At 44.2% G+C, this 16,369-nt stretch overlaps 2 protein-coding genes across 2 annotated transcripts in view; one reads left to right on the top strand and one right to left on the bottom strand.

Moving 5' to 3' along the window:
- LOC138947273 (sonic hedgehog protein-like) overlaps positions 1-16,369 on the bottom strand; it is a 102,854-nt gene that overhangs the window by 16,223 nt on the left and 70,262 nt on the right. The window lies entirely within an intron of this gene.
- Positions 3,891-14,894, top strand: LOC138946741 (clumping factor A-like). The gene is made up of 5 exons (XM_070318144.1): positions 3,891-3,944; positions 5,820-5,981; positions 9,976-10,274; positions 10,420-11,018; positions 14,698-14,894. Exons 1-5 carry the CDS (start codon positions 3,891-3,893, stop codon positions 14,892-14,894), a joined length of 1,311 nt encoding a protein of 436 aa, XP_070174245.1.

The following is a 16,369-nucleotide window of genomic DNA, read 5'->3' as shown; positions in this document are numbered from 1 at the left end:
GAAAAACTCGCCTACAAGATTTAGGTTTTCCACCTTGTTTCTTCGTAGATAACCCCAATCCATCCTCGTTTGTTTTGTCTTCCAATATGACCGTCTGCCTGTTTACTGAAATTGTTGTTTGTGAACACTGCTGTGAAATAATGAAGAGAAATAAACAATGATCAGTCGTGCGCAGAAGACAATGGAAAATACTTCATAAAGCACGATGAACCGTGAAGAAAAAGAAGAAACGATGAAACACTGAGAATGGCCAACAAGAATACATAAGGGGCGATGTAAAATCCGATAAAAAAAATACGACAAACAAAAACGCGTTTAGGAAACAAAATCTGCAACAGTTTTACCAACGAAGTACATTTGCTGAGGAATGCTTTGGACAATAGGTCAAACATGCATAACCCAGCAGTTATGCTGTAATTGTTGTGCCCCAAAAGGTCACACGGAGGTCCAAGTGCTAATAAGTAAACAGAAAAGCGGAGCAAAGCAAAAATTTCCTTGAAACCTTCCCCAAATTCACATACAATGCACATATCTAATTTGTCATACAAAGACAACAGAAGTGTCATATCCTTAATACTGTAATGGATCTCTGCTGAAGCTCAGAACACAAAGGTTAAGTAAGTTGAAAAACAAAATAATTCTGCACTCACCGATACAAGGACAACACAATGATACAAATGTTCGCTTATAAAAGCTTCATCAGGAAACAAAAACAATGGACAACAAAAAGCAAAAGCAACACTGACGGAACGAACACGGACAGGGCTGGACAAGAAGATGGAGGGAAACACAAAAGGGAAAGGAACTCTGGCCACGGAAAGGTTAAGATGTGACATGCAAACACACACAGAAACTTTTGGATGAGACTACAGTCATGAAGCAGATTTAGCCACAAGCACGGTGAAAAGCAACACATATGTTGCACAAAGACCCCCACCACTCTTACACACTACATTTGGGGTGTGCACGTTAAAGATCCCACGATTGACAAAAGGGTCTTTCCTGGCAAAATTGTATAGGCATAGATAAAAAAATGTCCACCAAAATACCCGTGTGACTTGGAATAATAGGCCGTGAAAAGTAGGATATGCGCCGAAATGGCTGCGATCTGCTGGTCGATGTGAATGCGTGATGTATTGTGTAAAAAATTCCATCTCACACGGCATAAATAGATCCCTGCGCCTTGAGTCCGAGTCTGGAGATACGCACGCGATATAAGACTTCATATAACATAATGATAAGATGTATGTGTGGTTCATCATATCGACGGCGATTAGCATTTTAGCCAAAAGCCTCAACCTTCCTTATCAAATTGTAAAACTTCGATAGGCCAACTTTATTTCTGTGTTTTGGTAACTGCCGTTTAGTATAATTTTATCAATGACCGAAGAAAGAAAGCAAGCAAGTAAGATTACCGCATTCAACTGTGAGCCAACATGAAATGATTTGGTTACAAAGATTGACACGCATTTTTTTGGCCCTGATTGTTTAGGTTTATGAAAGACCACTCTTTGTACATTTTCTTTTAATAGATGATTGTCATTTGTTTTACCTCATGTCTGCCCTGCGTGTGATGGTGTGATCGTGACTGCTGTAGTGTGGGCGTGTGTGTGTTGGTGTGTATGTCAGTGTATGTGTGGGCGTGTGTGTGTGTGTGTGTCAGTGTGTGTGTGGGTGTGTGTGTGTGTGCGTGATTTTACCAACACTACGCTAAATTCCTTGTGCTTTAAATGTTTTTTAATGTCACTTGGCTCAATAAATACTGTATTCTGTATTCTGTATTCTGTATTCTGTATTCTGTATTCTGTATGAAACAACAATGAACACTTAAGTTCAGTTTAGAAATTATTACAGAAAGAAAGAAAGACAAACAAACAGAACGAAAAATTCACGAATAGTTCTAGTGGATCTTTGGGAAAATACATAATCGTTATTTCGATTCTTTTTTCTCGGAAAAGCTGCAGGCCACAATACAGTAGTTGGATCTATAGTTTCAGTTCTGTGTCTATTTAGAAATCGCTGCGAAAGAAATAAGGAAAGCCGACAGGCTCCATGCAACCAGCTTATCCTTCCAAACTGGCCGACGGCAGGACTACCAGTTAGGGTCAGGGCAAGAGTACGAAGACCCCAAACATCAAGCCTAATCCAATAATCCAGAAAGACTTTCGTTCGCATGATGATAGCTCTAAAGCCAGGCAGCAAAACAAGGACATCTAAACCCTATCCTGCGGTCGCTGTCTGTTGGGGGAATAATGAGTCCTCTGTTTCCACAACAGTGCACGGAGCTAGGTGAAAGAGGTGATGTTCCTTCACGCACTGAGGGACCTGGGGGCGACACGGTCCTGTGAATCCCGTCACCCTTGGGTTGATGGTGCGTGAATGCATGCACGCACGTCTAAACGGTTTGGTTGAGAAAACGCAATATTGTTGTTATGCTATGTTTTGGAAATGGAGTTGAAACGTCATGCATGTGTGGACGGTTTTGGAGAGAAAACGTAGCATTGGTGTAATGTGTTGTTTTAGAAAATTGAGTTGTCATTTTGATTTAAATCTGAAACAGGTTGTTCAGTTGTAGGCTGTTTACGTTCAAAATCAAGAATCATGATCTCATTAGCACTCCTGTGTGCGTCCACTTCAATGACTATTAGCTCGACGTTCTTCTGCATGTTTTGCTTTGTCTTCGATGAAATGTTCCAATAACTAATGTTTCTGGTGTTATTTATTTCATTTTATATTTGTGACATTTCGGTTGTTTACAGGTGAATGACTAGAATCATGCGCACACAAGAAGATTAGTTGTTTTTTTCGTACCACAAAAGTGGCAGCGATAGACAAATCAGGCGGTTAAAGGTACTGAACTTGTCAAATCCAGGTGCACGGAGCCCCTGGGGCTTTTAGTCATACCTCAGGCAGCTATCCGTTAGAAGAACTACCAAGTTTCATTGACTTGCACCCAAAGAGTCAAGAACTGCGATTTTTATAGGAATTAATTTCGTACTCGGACCCGGCTGGTCTTGACCTATTTTGGGATCTAAATTTAGATCAGGTAGATCACCACATCATGCACAAAAAGACACGTCACTAAAGCAAACTATGTCAGACGTCATCATGAGTTTGTGTAAAACAAAATGGAGGCCGGAATCACTCAGTTGAATCGAACTCCGACCAAACACCACGTAATAACTAGGTTAATTTATGCACTCGCGTGAACAAGAAACTGTCGAGCTTCACAGATGTCGTCGTTGGGTAGTTTTGGGTTTGTTTTACTACCATAGGAGAATTTTTGAACTGTAAATGCACTCAGCTGCACCAAAAACGCAAAACGAAGGCTGTGAGCTGCACTGTGCCTTTAACTAGGCACTGACATAGGAAAGTATAAGTAGGAGGCGAAGGGGAGTTAACCCATGGTATGGTCCCCCCTTATCTCACTCACGCGATACTTCTCTCTTTAACACAGACAGACAGAGAGACATACAGACAAGCAGGCAGAGAGGTAGACAGACAGACATACAGACATGCAGTCTGACAGAAAGACAGAAACATGATAGTGCCCCCCCCCCCTCTCTATAATCTCCTCCAGTCGCCCACCACCCTCCCTCCGCTCACACCACCTCACTACCCCCTCCAAAAAAACACTAAACACCGATCAACCCCCCCCCCCCTTCCCTCCCAAAAAACACGTAAAACGACGACGACGAAAATGAAGAAAACGAAGAAACAGCAGAAGATGATGAAGCAACGGAGACAGAGACGCCTCCGCAGACAAGAGTCCCCGGTTTTTACAGCCCCGGCTTAATCCTCCCCTTGTCAGTGTAGCGTGTGTATGCTTAATCCTCTGCCATACGAAAATGGCCGCGGCGAAAAGTTTATGAATTTTATGACGCGAGAAAATGGAACGAAGGTCAGTCGGTGCGGGAGCAGTTGTGGTTCTTGCTCCTAGTCCGGTAGGCCGACAAAAACTAAAATTCAAAACAACATCAACTTATTTTGGGGAAGAGTATTATACATGATAGCCTTTTCCAAAATACAAAAATGGCCGCGGTAAAAGTTTCTGAATGTTATGACACGAGAAAAATGAAACGAATGTCATTAGCCGCAAGCGCAAAGACCGCCACTTGTACACGTCCATCAAGTTATAACTACACAAAAACGACACCATCAACGTTTTTTTTAGGGAAGACTATAGACGAGAAAACGTATACGAATAATCATTATGTCGTGACAAAGCATTGGGCTCTGCCGCTGGACTTGCATTGTAGATCGTGAAAATTGAAAACACCAATTTTATTTCTAGAGTGTAAACGGGAGAGGACGAGAAAAAGTCTATTAATCTCATGACACGAGAAACCGGAACAAAGTTCATTGGGTGCAGGAGCAGTTGCGGGCCTTGCTACTAACTAGTCCGATAGGGAAGAAGCTGAAATTGAAAACGACACCAATTTTGTTGTTGTGAAGAGTCCACACGAGAGTAGACGAGGCTGCGAAATGACAGGTATTGATAACTCTGTCAATAGAGTTGTCTGAGTGTTTCATCAAATCTTCTTCCGTTCAAGTTATCCCCGTCGAAATTTACTTTGGAATTATTTTACGGTGCGCGCGCGCGCGCGCGCGCGCGTGTGTGTGTGTGTGTGTGTGTGTGTGTGTGTGTGTGTGTGTGTGTGTGTGTGAGCGTGTGTGTGTGTGAGCGTGTGAGTGTGTGTTAATATACATGTGTTTGTGTGTGTATACATGTGTTTGTGTGCGTGTATGTAAGTCTCGAGACTAGGGTTGTGGTGTGTGTGTGTGTACATTGAGTCAAGTTTGTACTAAATGTTTTAACATAGACTTGGAATCGAGACGAGGGTTGTTGTGTGTGTGTATGTGTGTGTGTGTGTGTGTGTGTGTGTTTGTGTGTGTGTGTGCGCGCGCGTGTATGTGTGTGTGTGTGTGTGCGTGTACGCGCGCGTGTATGTGTGTGTGTGTGTGTGTATTTTTGTATCGCTTCACGCGACTTGTTGATTGTTACATACACGTTAGTCACTCCCCCCACCCCCCCCCCCCCCCCCCCCCCCTTAGCAAATTTGACCATGAATACCATACAGTCACCACAGCGATTCTCATTAAAGAACGTTTAACTGAAAGGTCAAGTTTTCTCCACAACTAAAAGGTTTGTGAAAGTAACCTACCTTCCCCCCACCCCCTCCCTCACCTCTAACCCCCCCCCTCTCTCTTTACTCTACAGTCTTCCACCCTCACCCCTTACCATGAACAGTGCGAACACAAAACAGTCTGTTATCTATCAATCTTTGCAAACAGATTTGCGTTTGCGCCAATACATAAAATAGCGAAACGAAATACTCGGTTAGGGGCAAATTACTCCTGCGCAGAGTCAGCGGCACAGACGACGCACTGCAGATTATTGAGGTAATTCTTTTTTTTTCCACAGCCCGCTACACGCTGCGTGAAAGAAAACAGGCCAGTGCTCGTCATAATCCCAATCGCAGCATGCAGCGCCGCTGACTGTGCGCAGGTGTAATTTGCCCCTTATGGGTCTGACGCGACTTTTTAAAACACATTTTCTGGTAAAACAAGACATGTTCCAGGCCGTGTTCCAAAATCGTCATAAATATCTTCTTCTTCTTCTGCGTTCGTGGGCTGAAACTCCCACGTACACTCGTGTTTTGGCACGAGTGGCTTTTTACGTGTATGACCGTTTTTACCCCGCCATTTAGGCAGCCATACGCCGCTTTCGGAGGAAGCATGCTGGGGATAAATATCAACTGAGGCGACATAAGGCTTCTGTGCAGGGTGGTTTAGCAAGTTGCAAAACTATTTTCTAGATAGGAGAACAACAGCAAACACAACTACAACCACAACAACAGCCACAAAAACATTCACAGCAACAGCAACATCAAAGACACTATCAACGGCAAGAAGAAGAAGAAGAAGAAGAAGAAGAAGAAGAAGAAGAAGAAGAAGAAGAAGAAGAAGAAGAAGAAGAAGAAGAAGAAGAAGAAGAAGAAGAAGAAGAAGAAGAAGAAGAAGAAGAAGAAGGAGAAGAAGAATAACAAGAAGAAGAAGAACAAGAACAAGAAAACAAGAAAACAACAACAACAACAGCAACAACAATATTGAAACATCTCTGACACACACATGCATACACAGTCACAAATTCTCTACTTAATACTTCATCCCCACACCATACACTTTTCTGACCAGTGCCCACCTAAAAAGAAAGGACGACGAAACAGCACAGCTGGATTTTCCACGATACAAAAGGACCCCCTCCAGTCCGTAACTCCAATCATACTGTCTCTCGCCGTCTCCCTCTCTTTCTCCTCTCCACACCTGCATCTTTTTGTCAGCCATAACAAACCATAAAACGGCCCGGTGGTCAAGGTTTAGCCATAGTCTACCTTTTAACCTAGTCAGTCGGGTTCGAATCCGCGTGGAAGCACTGGAATTTACGATCGTGCTAATGCGCAGACGCTCTCCTGCCTGTCTATAGAAAGGTAGTCCAGTGTTAATGTTTTAATCGCGTTCAGAGCGGCGGCTGGGATGTATAATGGAATGCCACACCTGAGCTTGTGGAAAAGGATACTATTGGAAGTTTGTGAAGGTAGTCCTCTTTCGCTCGTCGTTTGAAGTGCGAAGGTTAATTTTCGTGTGACGAAAAGGTCCTGTGGGATGCAAGATCGGTACTAAAAGTGTTAATTGCGCTTAGCGTGTCGGGCTCGGAAATAAAGAGAGACATGGCGCATCGGCTTGTTCGTGTTACTGACCCCTCTTGTTGTCTGATATTCATTACTCCAAAAATGCGATCAGAAAACAGTGGTGCTCTCGGAAAAACGAAAAGCCACCTTCTAGCCTCAACGAAAATCGAAACATGAAACTTATCTACCTATCAAAACAAGTTATGGAAGTTGTAGAAAAATATATGAAGTATGCATTATGTGACTTATTATTTATTTTTTATGAATGTTCATTTTAAGCAAATTGCCGTGTGAAAGAACTTGTGTGCAGTGTGGGTTGGGCGAAAGATGGATGGAGTAAAAGAGAGAGAGAGAGAGAGAGAGAGAGAGAGAGAGAGAGAGAGAGAGAGAGAGAGAGAGAGAGAGACTCAGACTCAGACTCAGAACTTTATTACAAAAGGATAAAGGTTTTAGGCAAAGCCTATTCTTCCAACCAGTCCTTTATACAACACATAAAGACAGACGGACATAAAAAATAAAACTTCAATCAGATAAGATACAGAATTACATTGTATGGATTGCAACACAATGTGCATTTAAGGAATTATATAAGGAGAACTCAAAAATTACAAATTACATTGACATAGTTAAACCTTTCGTTTTGAGAATTAAGTTGCTCAAATCAGCTACACATCCGTTAACACTAGTACAAAATGTTCAACAAAATAACAATCGAACAAGACATTTCATTCACGAATGATGTGTGAACGTGACTAGCTGTCTCTTAAACATTTTCACTGAAGTTGCATTTCTTATCTGTTGGGGGAAGGAGTTCCAGAGAAAAGCTCCCGAGAAGGCTAAGCTCGATTTGTAGAGGTCTATGCGAGGTATAGGAGGGATGATTTTTCGGGACCCATATCTTTTTGTGGCATGTTTGAAATGTGATTGCAAATATTTAGGACAGTCGTCATTTAGAATTTTATACATGAACACAGCCTTGTTTAACGTCAACTGATCTTTCAAGGGGAGGAAATTCAGGAGCTTTAGTTTATCATCCGTGGACCTATTCAAATCATGCAGAATAAGTTTTGCAGCTCGGCGATGCAGGGAATTGAGTCTTTTTAAATGAACATCACTGCAGTTATCCCAAAGTGTCGAAGCGAAGTTTATATGAGACATTATGTGGGCGTAATAGAACATTTTGAGTGCTTCAGAATCGGCGTAATGCCTTAATTTTGATAACAGGTAAAAATTCTTTGATACTACTTTGCAAATATTACTCAAGAGAGAGACAGAGAGACAGAGAGAGAGAGAGAGAGAGAGAGAGAGAGAGAGAGAGAGAGAGAGACAGACAGACAGACAGACAGAGACAAAGAGAGAGACAAAGAGAGAGACAAAGAGAGAGAGAGAGAGAGAGAGAGAGAGAGAGAGAGAGAGAGAGAGACAGACAGACAGACAGCAGACGGACGGACGGACAGACAGACAGATTAGACCTCGACAGACAGACAAACAGACACAGAGGAGAGACAGAAACACATAATCACACAGGAACCAGATGACCAGAAGTAGCCACCATCTACCAACGCGAAATTCCACACGTCTGAAAGCACAAACGTATCACAATGAACTTTTTCTCACACCGAAGTCTGAGTGTCCGACCTGACAATTGCCCAACTGAAAGCAAATTGGCGAGTTGTCATCGGCAGATAAAGGAACGAGGGGTATCTCCATTCACATACAAGAGTTACTCTTGGCAGGACTAGCGACAAAACTCGTCAGCTGGGTTGCAAAACAGTGCGTTTCATTCGCCGATCCTCATAATTACTTCACCGGTGACCCCTCGACCTCAGTTTTGACCTCCGCGACCTCGAGCTCAGACTGAGCCGGCATTGAAAAGGTCGTATATTCATACGTGAAGGAAACGATGAATAAAGCATTTAGAAAGGAGCACGTAAACACTGGCACATGTAAGTATACTGTTGGTAATTAAGCTGCTGTATTTTTTTGATCGTTAAAGTTTGCCAGGTATCGTTGCACACAAAACCCCGTTTAATTTGAAGGAAAATAGAATATCAAATCAATTAATCAAATGTAAGTAAATGAAGAAATACGATGCGTTTTATGAATAACCATTGTGTAACATTCCCGCGTCTAAGCAGCAAGAGGCAGCGCTACGAAAGTTCCAAAATTCAAATTTATATGTTGCTGGCATAATAATTATTATGTCTCGTCCACAGAAACGCTGGACTACAGACAGCAAAAGCTGACGTTTGTTTTAAAGACCCGCAAACTTAAGCTAGACACACACAAATGTGGCAAAGATGAGTAGTGGTTATAAAAACTCTATGCGTCACTCTTTCATCCCCCTAAAGAGCATTAGGAATCAGGAGAAGAGCCATCACGAACGGTCGAAAAGCAAGACTTTAATGGTCAAATGTTCAACCCCCATCCACTCTTCTGGCCGAGAAGACAAAGCCACTTCTATAAAAGCAGACGACATAAAACCAACAGGCCCGAGATTCCTCAGATGACGGAGAAAACGGGGAGGGTGGGGGGGGGGGGGGGGGGGGGGGGGGGGAGAGGATGATAGGGGGAGGGGGGGGGGGAAGGATAGAGACAAGGGTGACATGGATAATAATGGACAGACAGTTAGCAAAGAATGACATCGGTTGGCGGTGATGGGGACGCGGGAGGGGGCCATCGAGTTTAATATTACAGAAACACAGACAAACGTCTACGTATGAATGAGACTACCTAAAGTGGAGTGATGGGGGTGGAGGGTGGTGGAGGGGGGAGGTAGACGTCCACATCTAGGGGGAACAAACATGGAGGAAAAAAGAGGATGGGGGGGGGGGTGCACAGGATTTATACATCGTAGACAGATAGAAAAAACCCTAAGTATGGCAGAGAAGCCAGAGACGAAAGCAATGTAGAGATGTTGAGGATGTGGAGAGGAGAAAGAGGGGGGGGGGGGGGGGGGGGGGAGGGGGAATCTTGGACAATCGGGCAAGAGAGAAAAGAGCTGTAAATAAGTTTACTGTCTCGTCTACATGACAAACCGTCGCGGACACAAGAGATAAGAGGGGTTGTTTTGGGAGGATTTACTCCTATTTGTTACTCGTGTTAACATTTGTGGCCACAGGCGCAGAATACAGTGATCTAGTGTGAGATCCCCACTTTCCAAAGTTTGATTTTATTGTCGAAAATTCCTGTCATGAAAAGTTTGCAGTGTTGATCCGATAGAAAACACACTCTAAAACACGGCAATGCCGAATGGAAAAGAGCCATTCAGACAGATCAACAGATAGACAGCCAGTCAGACAAGCAGTCAGACAAGCAGTCAGACAGCCAGTCAGACAAGCAGTCAGACAGCCAGTCAGACAAGCAGTCAGACAGCCAGTCAGACAAGCAGCCAGACAGCCAGTCAGCCAAGCAGTCAGACAGCCAGTCAGACAGCCAGTCAGACAGCCAGTCGGACAGCCAGTCAGACAAGCAGTCAGACAGCCAGTCAGACAGCCAGTCAGACAATCAGTCAGACAGCCAGTCAGACAGCCAGTCAGACAGCCAGTCAGACAAGCAGTCAGACAGCCAGTCAGACAAGCAGTAAGACAGCCAGACAGACAGCCAGTCAGACAAGCAGTCAGACAGTCAGTCAGACAAGCAGTCAGACAGCCAGTCAGACAAGCAGTCAGACAGCCAGTCAGACAGCCAGTCAGACAGCCAGTCAGACAAGCAGTCAGACAAGCAGTCAGACAGCCAGTCAGACAAGCAGTCAGACAAGCAGTCAGACAGCCAGTCAGACAAGCAGCCAGACAGCCAGTCAGCCAAGCAGTCAGACAGCCAGTCAGACAGCCAGTCAGACAGCCAGTCAGACAAGCAGTCAGACAGCCAGTCAGACAGCCAGTCAGACAGCCAGTCAGACAATCAGTCAGACAGCCAGTCAGACAGCCAGTCAGACAGCCAGTCAGACAAGCAGTCAGACAGCCAGTCAGACAAGCAGTAAGACAGCCAGACAGACAGCCAGTCAGACAAGCAGTCAGACAGCCAGTCAGACAAGCAGTCAGACAGCCAGTCAGACAAGCAGTCAGACAGCCAGTCAGACAGCCAGTCAGACAGCCAGTCAGACAAGCAGTCAGACAAGCAGTCAGACAGCCAGTCAGACAAGCAGTCAGACAAGCAGTCAGACAGCCAGTCAGACAAGCAGTCAGACAAGCAGTCAGACAGCCAGTCAGACAGCCAGTCAGACAAGCAGTCAGACAAGCAGTCAGACAGCCAGTCAGACAAGCAGTCAGACAGCCAGTCAGACAGCCAGTCAGACAAGCAGTCAGACAAGCAGTCAGACAGCCAGTCAGACAAGCAGACAGGCGGGGGCAGGCAGACAGTCAGACAGGCAGACAGACATAGAGAGAGAGGGAGAGAGGGAGAGATAAGCAGACAAACGGACAGACAGACAGACAGACAGGCAGACAGTCAGACAAGCAGACAGACAGGCAGACAGAGAGAGAGAGAGAGAGAGAGAGAGAGAGAGAGAGAAAGAGAGAGACAGACAGACAGACAGACAGACAGACAGACAGACAGACAGACAGGTAGATAGATAGGCAAGCAAGCAGACAGGCAGACTAAGAGGCACAGGGAGACAGAGAGACATGTAAACACACACAGACACAGACACATCCAGCCAGACATCTACGCAAAAACTCAGACACAGATCGACTACTAACATTTCGAATTTACAGGCACTTTAGGAGGCGTACAATATAAATCAGATTCAGACAACGCCCCACCCCCCTCTTTCATTTACAAAATCTCAAAACACATACATAGAAATCTCCAAAGTTTCAAAATGGAAACTTTCTATTTTTCCAGAAAAGGAGTCTAGAAATATTTTATGCTAGCTTTGTTCCCTTCAATTATGCAGTGGACATTTTATATTTGAAAGCAGAATTTTAAATCAGATAACCTGGAATTCGTAAACGTAAAAAATGTGACACTCTGAAGTTTACAAGTTGTTGTTATACTGTATCATGCAATTTTCTGTCTGAAACATCTGATGAGGATGACTAATGTTCAAAAAAATCAATGACACAGTGACACAACAATTCCATGTTTTCGACTGCAATGGCAAGTCAGTTTTTAACAGCAGTCAAATTGCACGCTGAAGCGGAACTCAGGTAACATCCGTGGGAACATTTTAACCGTAAACAAAGTGTAGTATACTAAGTGAAATTTGGGACACATGGGAAAACTGACAGGAATCTCGGAGAAGAAATGCGAGCAGTATTTACCTGCAATAATGTTCTCCTGAAAGATACTAAACCAACAAGGAAAGAGAGCAGTATGAATCGAGGCGAGGTTAATCTTTAAAGCCAACACTGGGGGCTTTTTTTGGTACCCTTCGGTTTTCCAAGCCAGCAATCAGCATCTCCAATCTGCCCCAATTTGCCCTACACGTCATTAGTTCAATTCATAACGTCAGTCGTGGTGGCGAAGGGGTTAAGACAGACTGTGCGCGTTACTTGATTAGTTCGATTTATAACTGTCGCAAGAGAGGCTGAAGGGGTTAAAGCATTGGATACAACGGATTCAACTACCCAGGACAATTACCACGAGGGCAACTTGTTCGAACAACACACAGACACACACACACAGATACACACAGACACACGCACACACACACACACACAAACACACACACACACACACACACACACACACACACACACACACAGACACACACAGACACACACACACACGCAGACACACACACACAGACACACACACACACACACACACACACAGACACACACACACACGCACACAAGCACGCATAAAAACCAAACACAGCTCCAAAAAGTACAATAGTCAGCTTACTCCAAGACATAACAAAGTAATACGATTCCTATATGTCAAGGCGTGTTGACTCTAGGGTTGAAATGGTACTCGCAACGGATGCAACCATGCGAAACCAACCACGACCATGTACCTACGATGATTGCACCGATGTATTAGACATATAGGTTAAAGATGTCACTGGTTAATCCAATTAGTCAAACAAGTCCATGCATGATTAGTCTCGTTAGTCCAACTAATCATTAATTAATCCGATTCATGTGTATAATTGTATCGCCTATGGGATTACAACGTTAGGTGTCATTGAGATTAATACCGTGAACCCAAGACGTTCTATCTCACCGGTCAGTCCGGTCGGTCTAAGGAATCACTGATTACTCCAATTAGTCCAAAATCCCATAATTAGTCCCGTTAGTCCAACACGTTGGAGACAAGTCCAACTCAAGATTTTAGCTGTAGCTACTAAAGGCATACGAAGTTAGGTGTCATAGATTCAATCTCTTAGACCACAGATCATCGTAGCGGTGAGAATCGGACAATATATTGTTTTGCGTCCTCTTCTTCTTCAGCGTTCCAGAAATTCTGGTGTCGTGTGAGCTCGTTTGCCCATTTGGGTTCCCCACACTATACTCTGAGAGCATAGTCAGCTTCACTCCGCTTTCGTTGGGTAGTCCGTTCAGAACTTTGGTAGACATAACGACAGGAGCAGGACAATAGAACTCATTAGAAACCTTCATAACTCTGGCTCTATAGGCTGAAGGTGAAGACAGGAGGCGTCGTTGATTCAATAACCACTCCCACCACCTTAACAACCCTCGAAAAAGGAATATGACTGTCCAAACAGTGTGTATGTGTGTGTGTGTATGTGTGTGTATGTGTGTGTATGTGTGTGTGTGAGTGTGTGTGAGTGTGTGTGTGTAGGGGATGGGTGGCCATACTTGCAAACATACGTGAACGTGGGAGTGGCAGTCTACGAGTTCAGCAGAAGAAGAAGAAGAAGAAGAAGAAGATTTAAAAGGACAACAAACATAAAGGTCAAAGGGTTACAGACAGCCTGGCATTTATATCGCACGCTCCTGCCAGGACAAGGAGGTCAACAATGTCCAATCTTGTAAATTCAGTCAATAATTAGGCAATGTCATGTAGCCATAACAATGGGACAAATGGCACAATGCAAAACAGGAATAGCCCCCCCCCCCCCAATATATATAAAAAAAACAAAGATAGAAAAGCAGTCACTTTCAAAAGCTACCACAGCTAATGAACAGATAGCATGTCATTCAATAGTAAACAGTAATTCGAGAAAGAAAGAATGAAAGAAACAAATGATGCTGAATGATTTTCAGAAAAAAACCCCAACAGACACCGCTAAACACTATATACAGCACTTTCTATTTTATGAAAGAAGGAATTTAAGTAAATATCTCAAATCTGTGGCAGAAAAGCCATGGCCAGAGTGTATACTGATTTCACAAAGCCTATTGCTATAGTCTCTTGGCACTGTTTAACACCTTCTACCCCACCTATTTTGACCAAGGTTTTTTTTGTTGCCGAGACTAGTTGTGCTGCAGCAGGTCACTCAGAATAGTAGTAACTGTGTAGAACTGTGTATCAACACGCTAGAATGCAGGCGTTAGATCGACGTTACAGGAAGCGACTGAAGCTAACAGTCTGAGCTGATATATCCGTACGTGGTCAGATAGAGCCATATGTGTGGGTACGGATATATCCGTACTTGGGAGACAATGAGTTAAGTGTCCGAGGACACGCAAACTGAATGACCCCCGAAGACATCAACCGGCCTCTGGCACAAGACGTTACTGCCACCACAACATCTTCACCGCGACAGCAACCCAATCCCCGCTATGAAAATTCCACAGTCCCGTATCTCGAGTGTTGGCGGAAAGACACTTCGTTTTAAGCTCTTCTCTGACAGAAATTCCGCGAAATAAACAAACACACTGCTTTGTCCCTCTCTCCTAATAATTTCATAGCCCAGGCCATGGGGGCTAGTTTTCGTTTTATTTTTAACCCCTTGCAAAAGAAAAGAGGAAAAGAAAAAGTAAAAAGAAACCAAAAATGATAATGATCTTAGCTCTTTTCACATTCTCGGCGAAAAAGAGTTGCACTTAATGGGGCGATAACTAAGTAAGCAGTGTTAATACAATGCAAACAGGCGGCCGAGTGGCCTCCTCTTGTCCCATGTTTGCCCCGCTGCAAAGGGAGACGCGCAGTTATCCGCGGCCGCCTCACCACTCGTGCCATGTCCTGTCGCACGCACTATTTGCTCAGCGGTCAAGGGTGTTGCAGCGTGGTTGTGCGGCGTGTACCCTGGGCTTGGAACAGAGCTGGGAGATAGCGGGGCTGGTCTAGTCCCTGTGCAATGCAAGGAGTCAAGGAGAGCGAGGATCTGATCGTTGTCTTCATGCCCACCGCCCATGAGTTGTCCTGTCCATGTTAAGTCTGCAGGGCCTAGAGCAGTATATAGAGACATAGTGCTTGCTGCCGCGCGAGCACGAAAAAAATCTCCCTCTTTCTTTTTGCTGCGCTGGCCGCAAAACTCCTCCGCGCGGAGGTGTTCCCAGACACCTCGTACGTAGGGTGAGAGGGGTAGTTCTGTGAGAATCAAACTGCTCCGCCTTTTCTTGGGCTTCTCTTTTTACTTTCTTGAGCCTTTTCATTACCCTTTCTCACCTCTCCTCCCTTTCTGCCTTCCCATTGAAACATAGAGGGAGAAGACATCCTGAATATGACTGGCTGTCTATGTCAGAAATGGTATCCATGTCCCACCACTGTGTCGACACTGTGGCACGTAAAAGACCTCGCTCATTCTGCCATAAGTGCAGCTGACTGATAACACCTAACCACGCACACACCTGGGTAGCGCGACTCTATAGCTGTTGCGGCTCGCTTTCCGCTGGCAGGAAGCGACCCGAATCAGTTTCCCAGCAATGGTACAGTACATCAATGAAAACAAAACATGAACATGAAAATATTCATTTTTTTCCACTGGCCTCACAACAAGGAAGTGGTAAGGTACATGTCGTGTGCCGTGGTCGTCGTTCGAAGTACATACTTTCTACGAGACTCGGAATGGACAATTAAAGTAAGCAGCTATATAGCACATTTGTGGACAATCCCCGTCTATCCATCGTGTCCATGCTAGAAGCAGAAGTGCCTCGACCATTGCAGCGCTAGTTTCCGCTAACAGCATCGAGAAGAGATGATCAGATTGATGAAATACTGTAAAGAAGGCGATTCAACCGCATGCCCTGTCAACATTTTCATCAGTGCTAGACGAGGAAGCGACACTTAAAAAATATGCTGTGAATTTTTACAACGAGAAGACAGAAGGAGGAAAACATCAATCAATCAATCAGTCAATCAATCAATCAATCAATCAATCAATCAATCAATCAATCAATCAATCAATCAATCAATCAATCAATATGAGGCTTATATCGCGCGTATTCCGTGGGTACAGTTCTAAGCGCAGGGATTTTTTAATATTTGTTTTATGCAATTTACATCGCGCACATATTCAATGCCGTGTGAGATGGAATTTTTTTTTTACACAATACATCACACATTCACATCGGCCAGCAGATCGCAGCCATTTCGGCGCATATCCTACTTTTCACGGCCTATTATTCCAAGTCACACGGATATTTTGGTGGACATTTTTATCTATGCCTATACAATTTTGCCAGGAAAGACCCTTTTGTCAATCGTGGGATCTTTAACGTGCACACCCCAATGTAGTGTACAACGAAGGGACCTCGATTTTTCGTCTCATCCGAAAGACTAGCACTTGAACCCACCACCTAGGTTAGGAAAGGGGGGAGAAA

This window comes from Littorina saxatilis, linkage group LG14 (assembly GCF_037325665.1).
Source record: "Littorina saxatilis isolate snail1 linkage group LG14, US_GU_Lsax_2.0, whole genome shotgun sequence".
NCBI lineage: Eukaryota > Metazoa > Mollusca > Gastropoda > Littorinimorpha > Littorinidae > Littorina > Littorina saxatilis.
This window is presented reverse-complemented; position numbering and strand designations above follow the sequence as displayed.

Bases quoted from the DNA above. Each gene is read 5' to 3' on its own strand.
- LOC138946741 (XM_070318144.1), top strand. From the start codon at position 3,891: ATGGAACGAAGGTCAGTCGGTGCGGGAGCAGTTGTGGTTCTTGCTCCT. The intron at 5,982-9,975 runs GAAGAAGAAGAA...ACAGATCAACAG, and splicing joins AAGAAGAAGAAGAAGAAGAA to ATAGACAGCCAGTCAGACAA. The intron at 11,019-14,697 runs GTCAGACAAGCA...CAATGCAAACAG, and splicing joins GACAAGCAGTCAGACAGCCA to GCGGCCGAGTGGCCTCCTCT.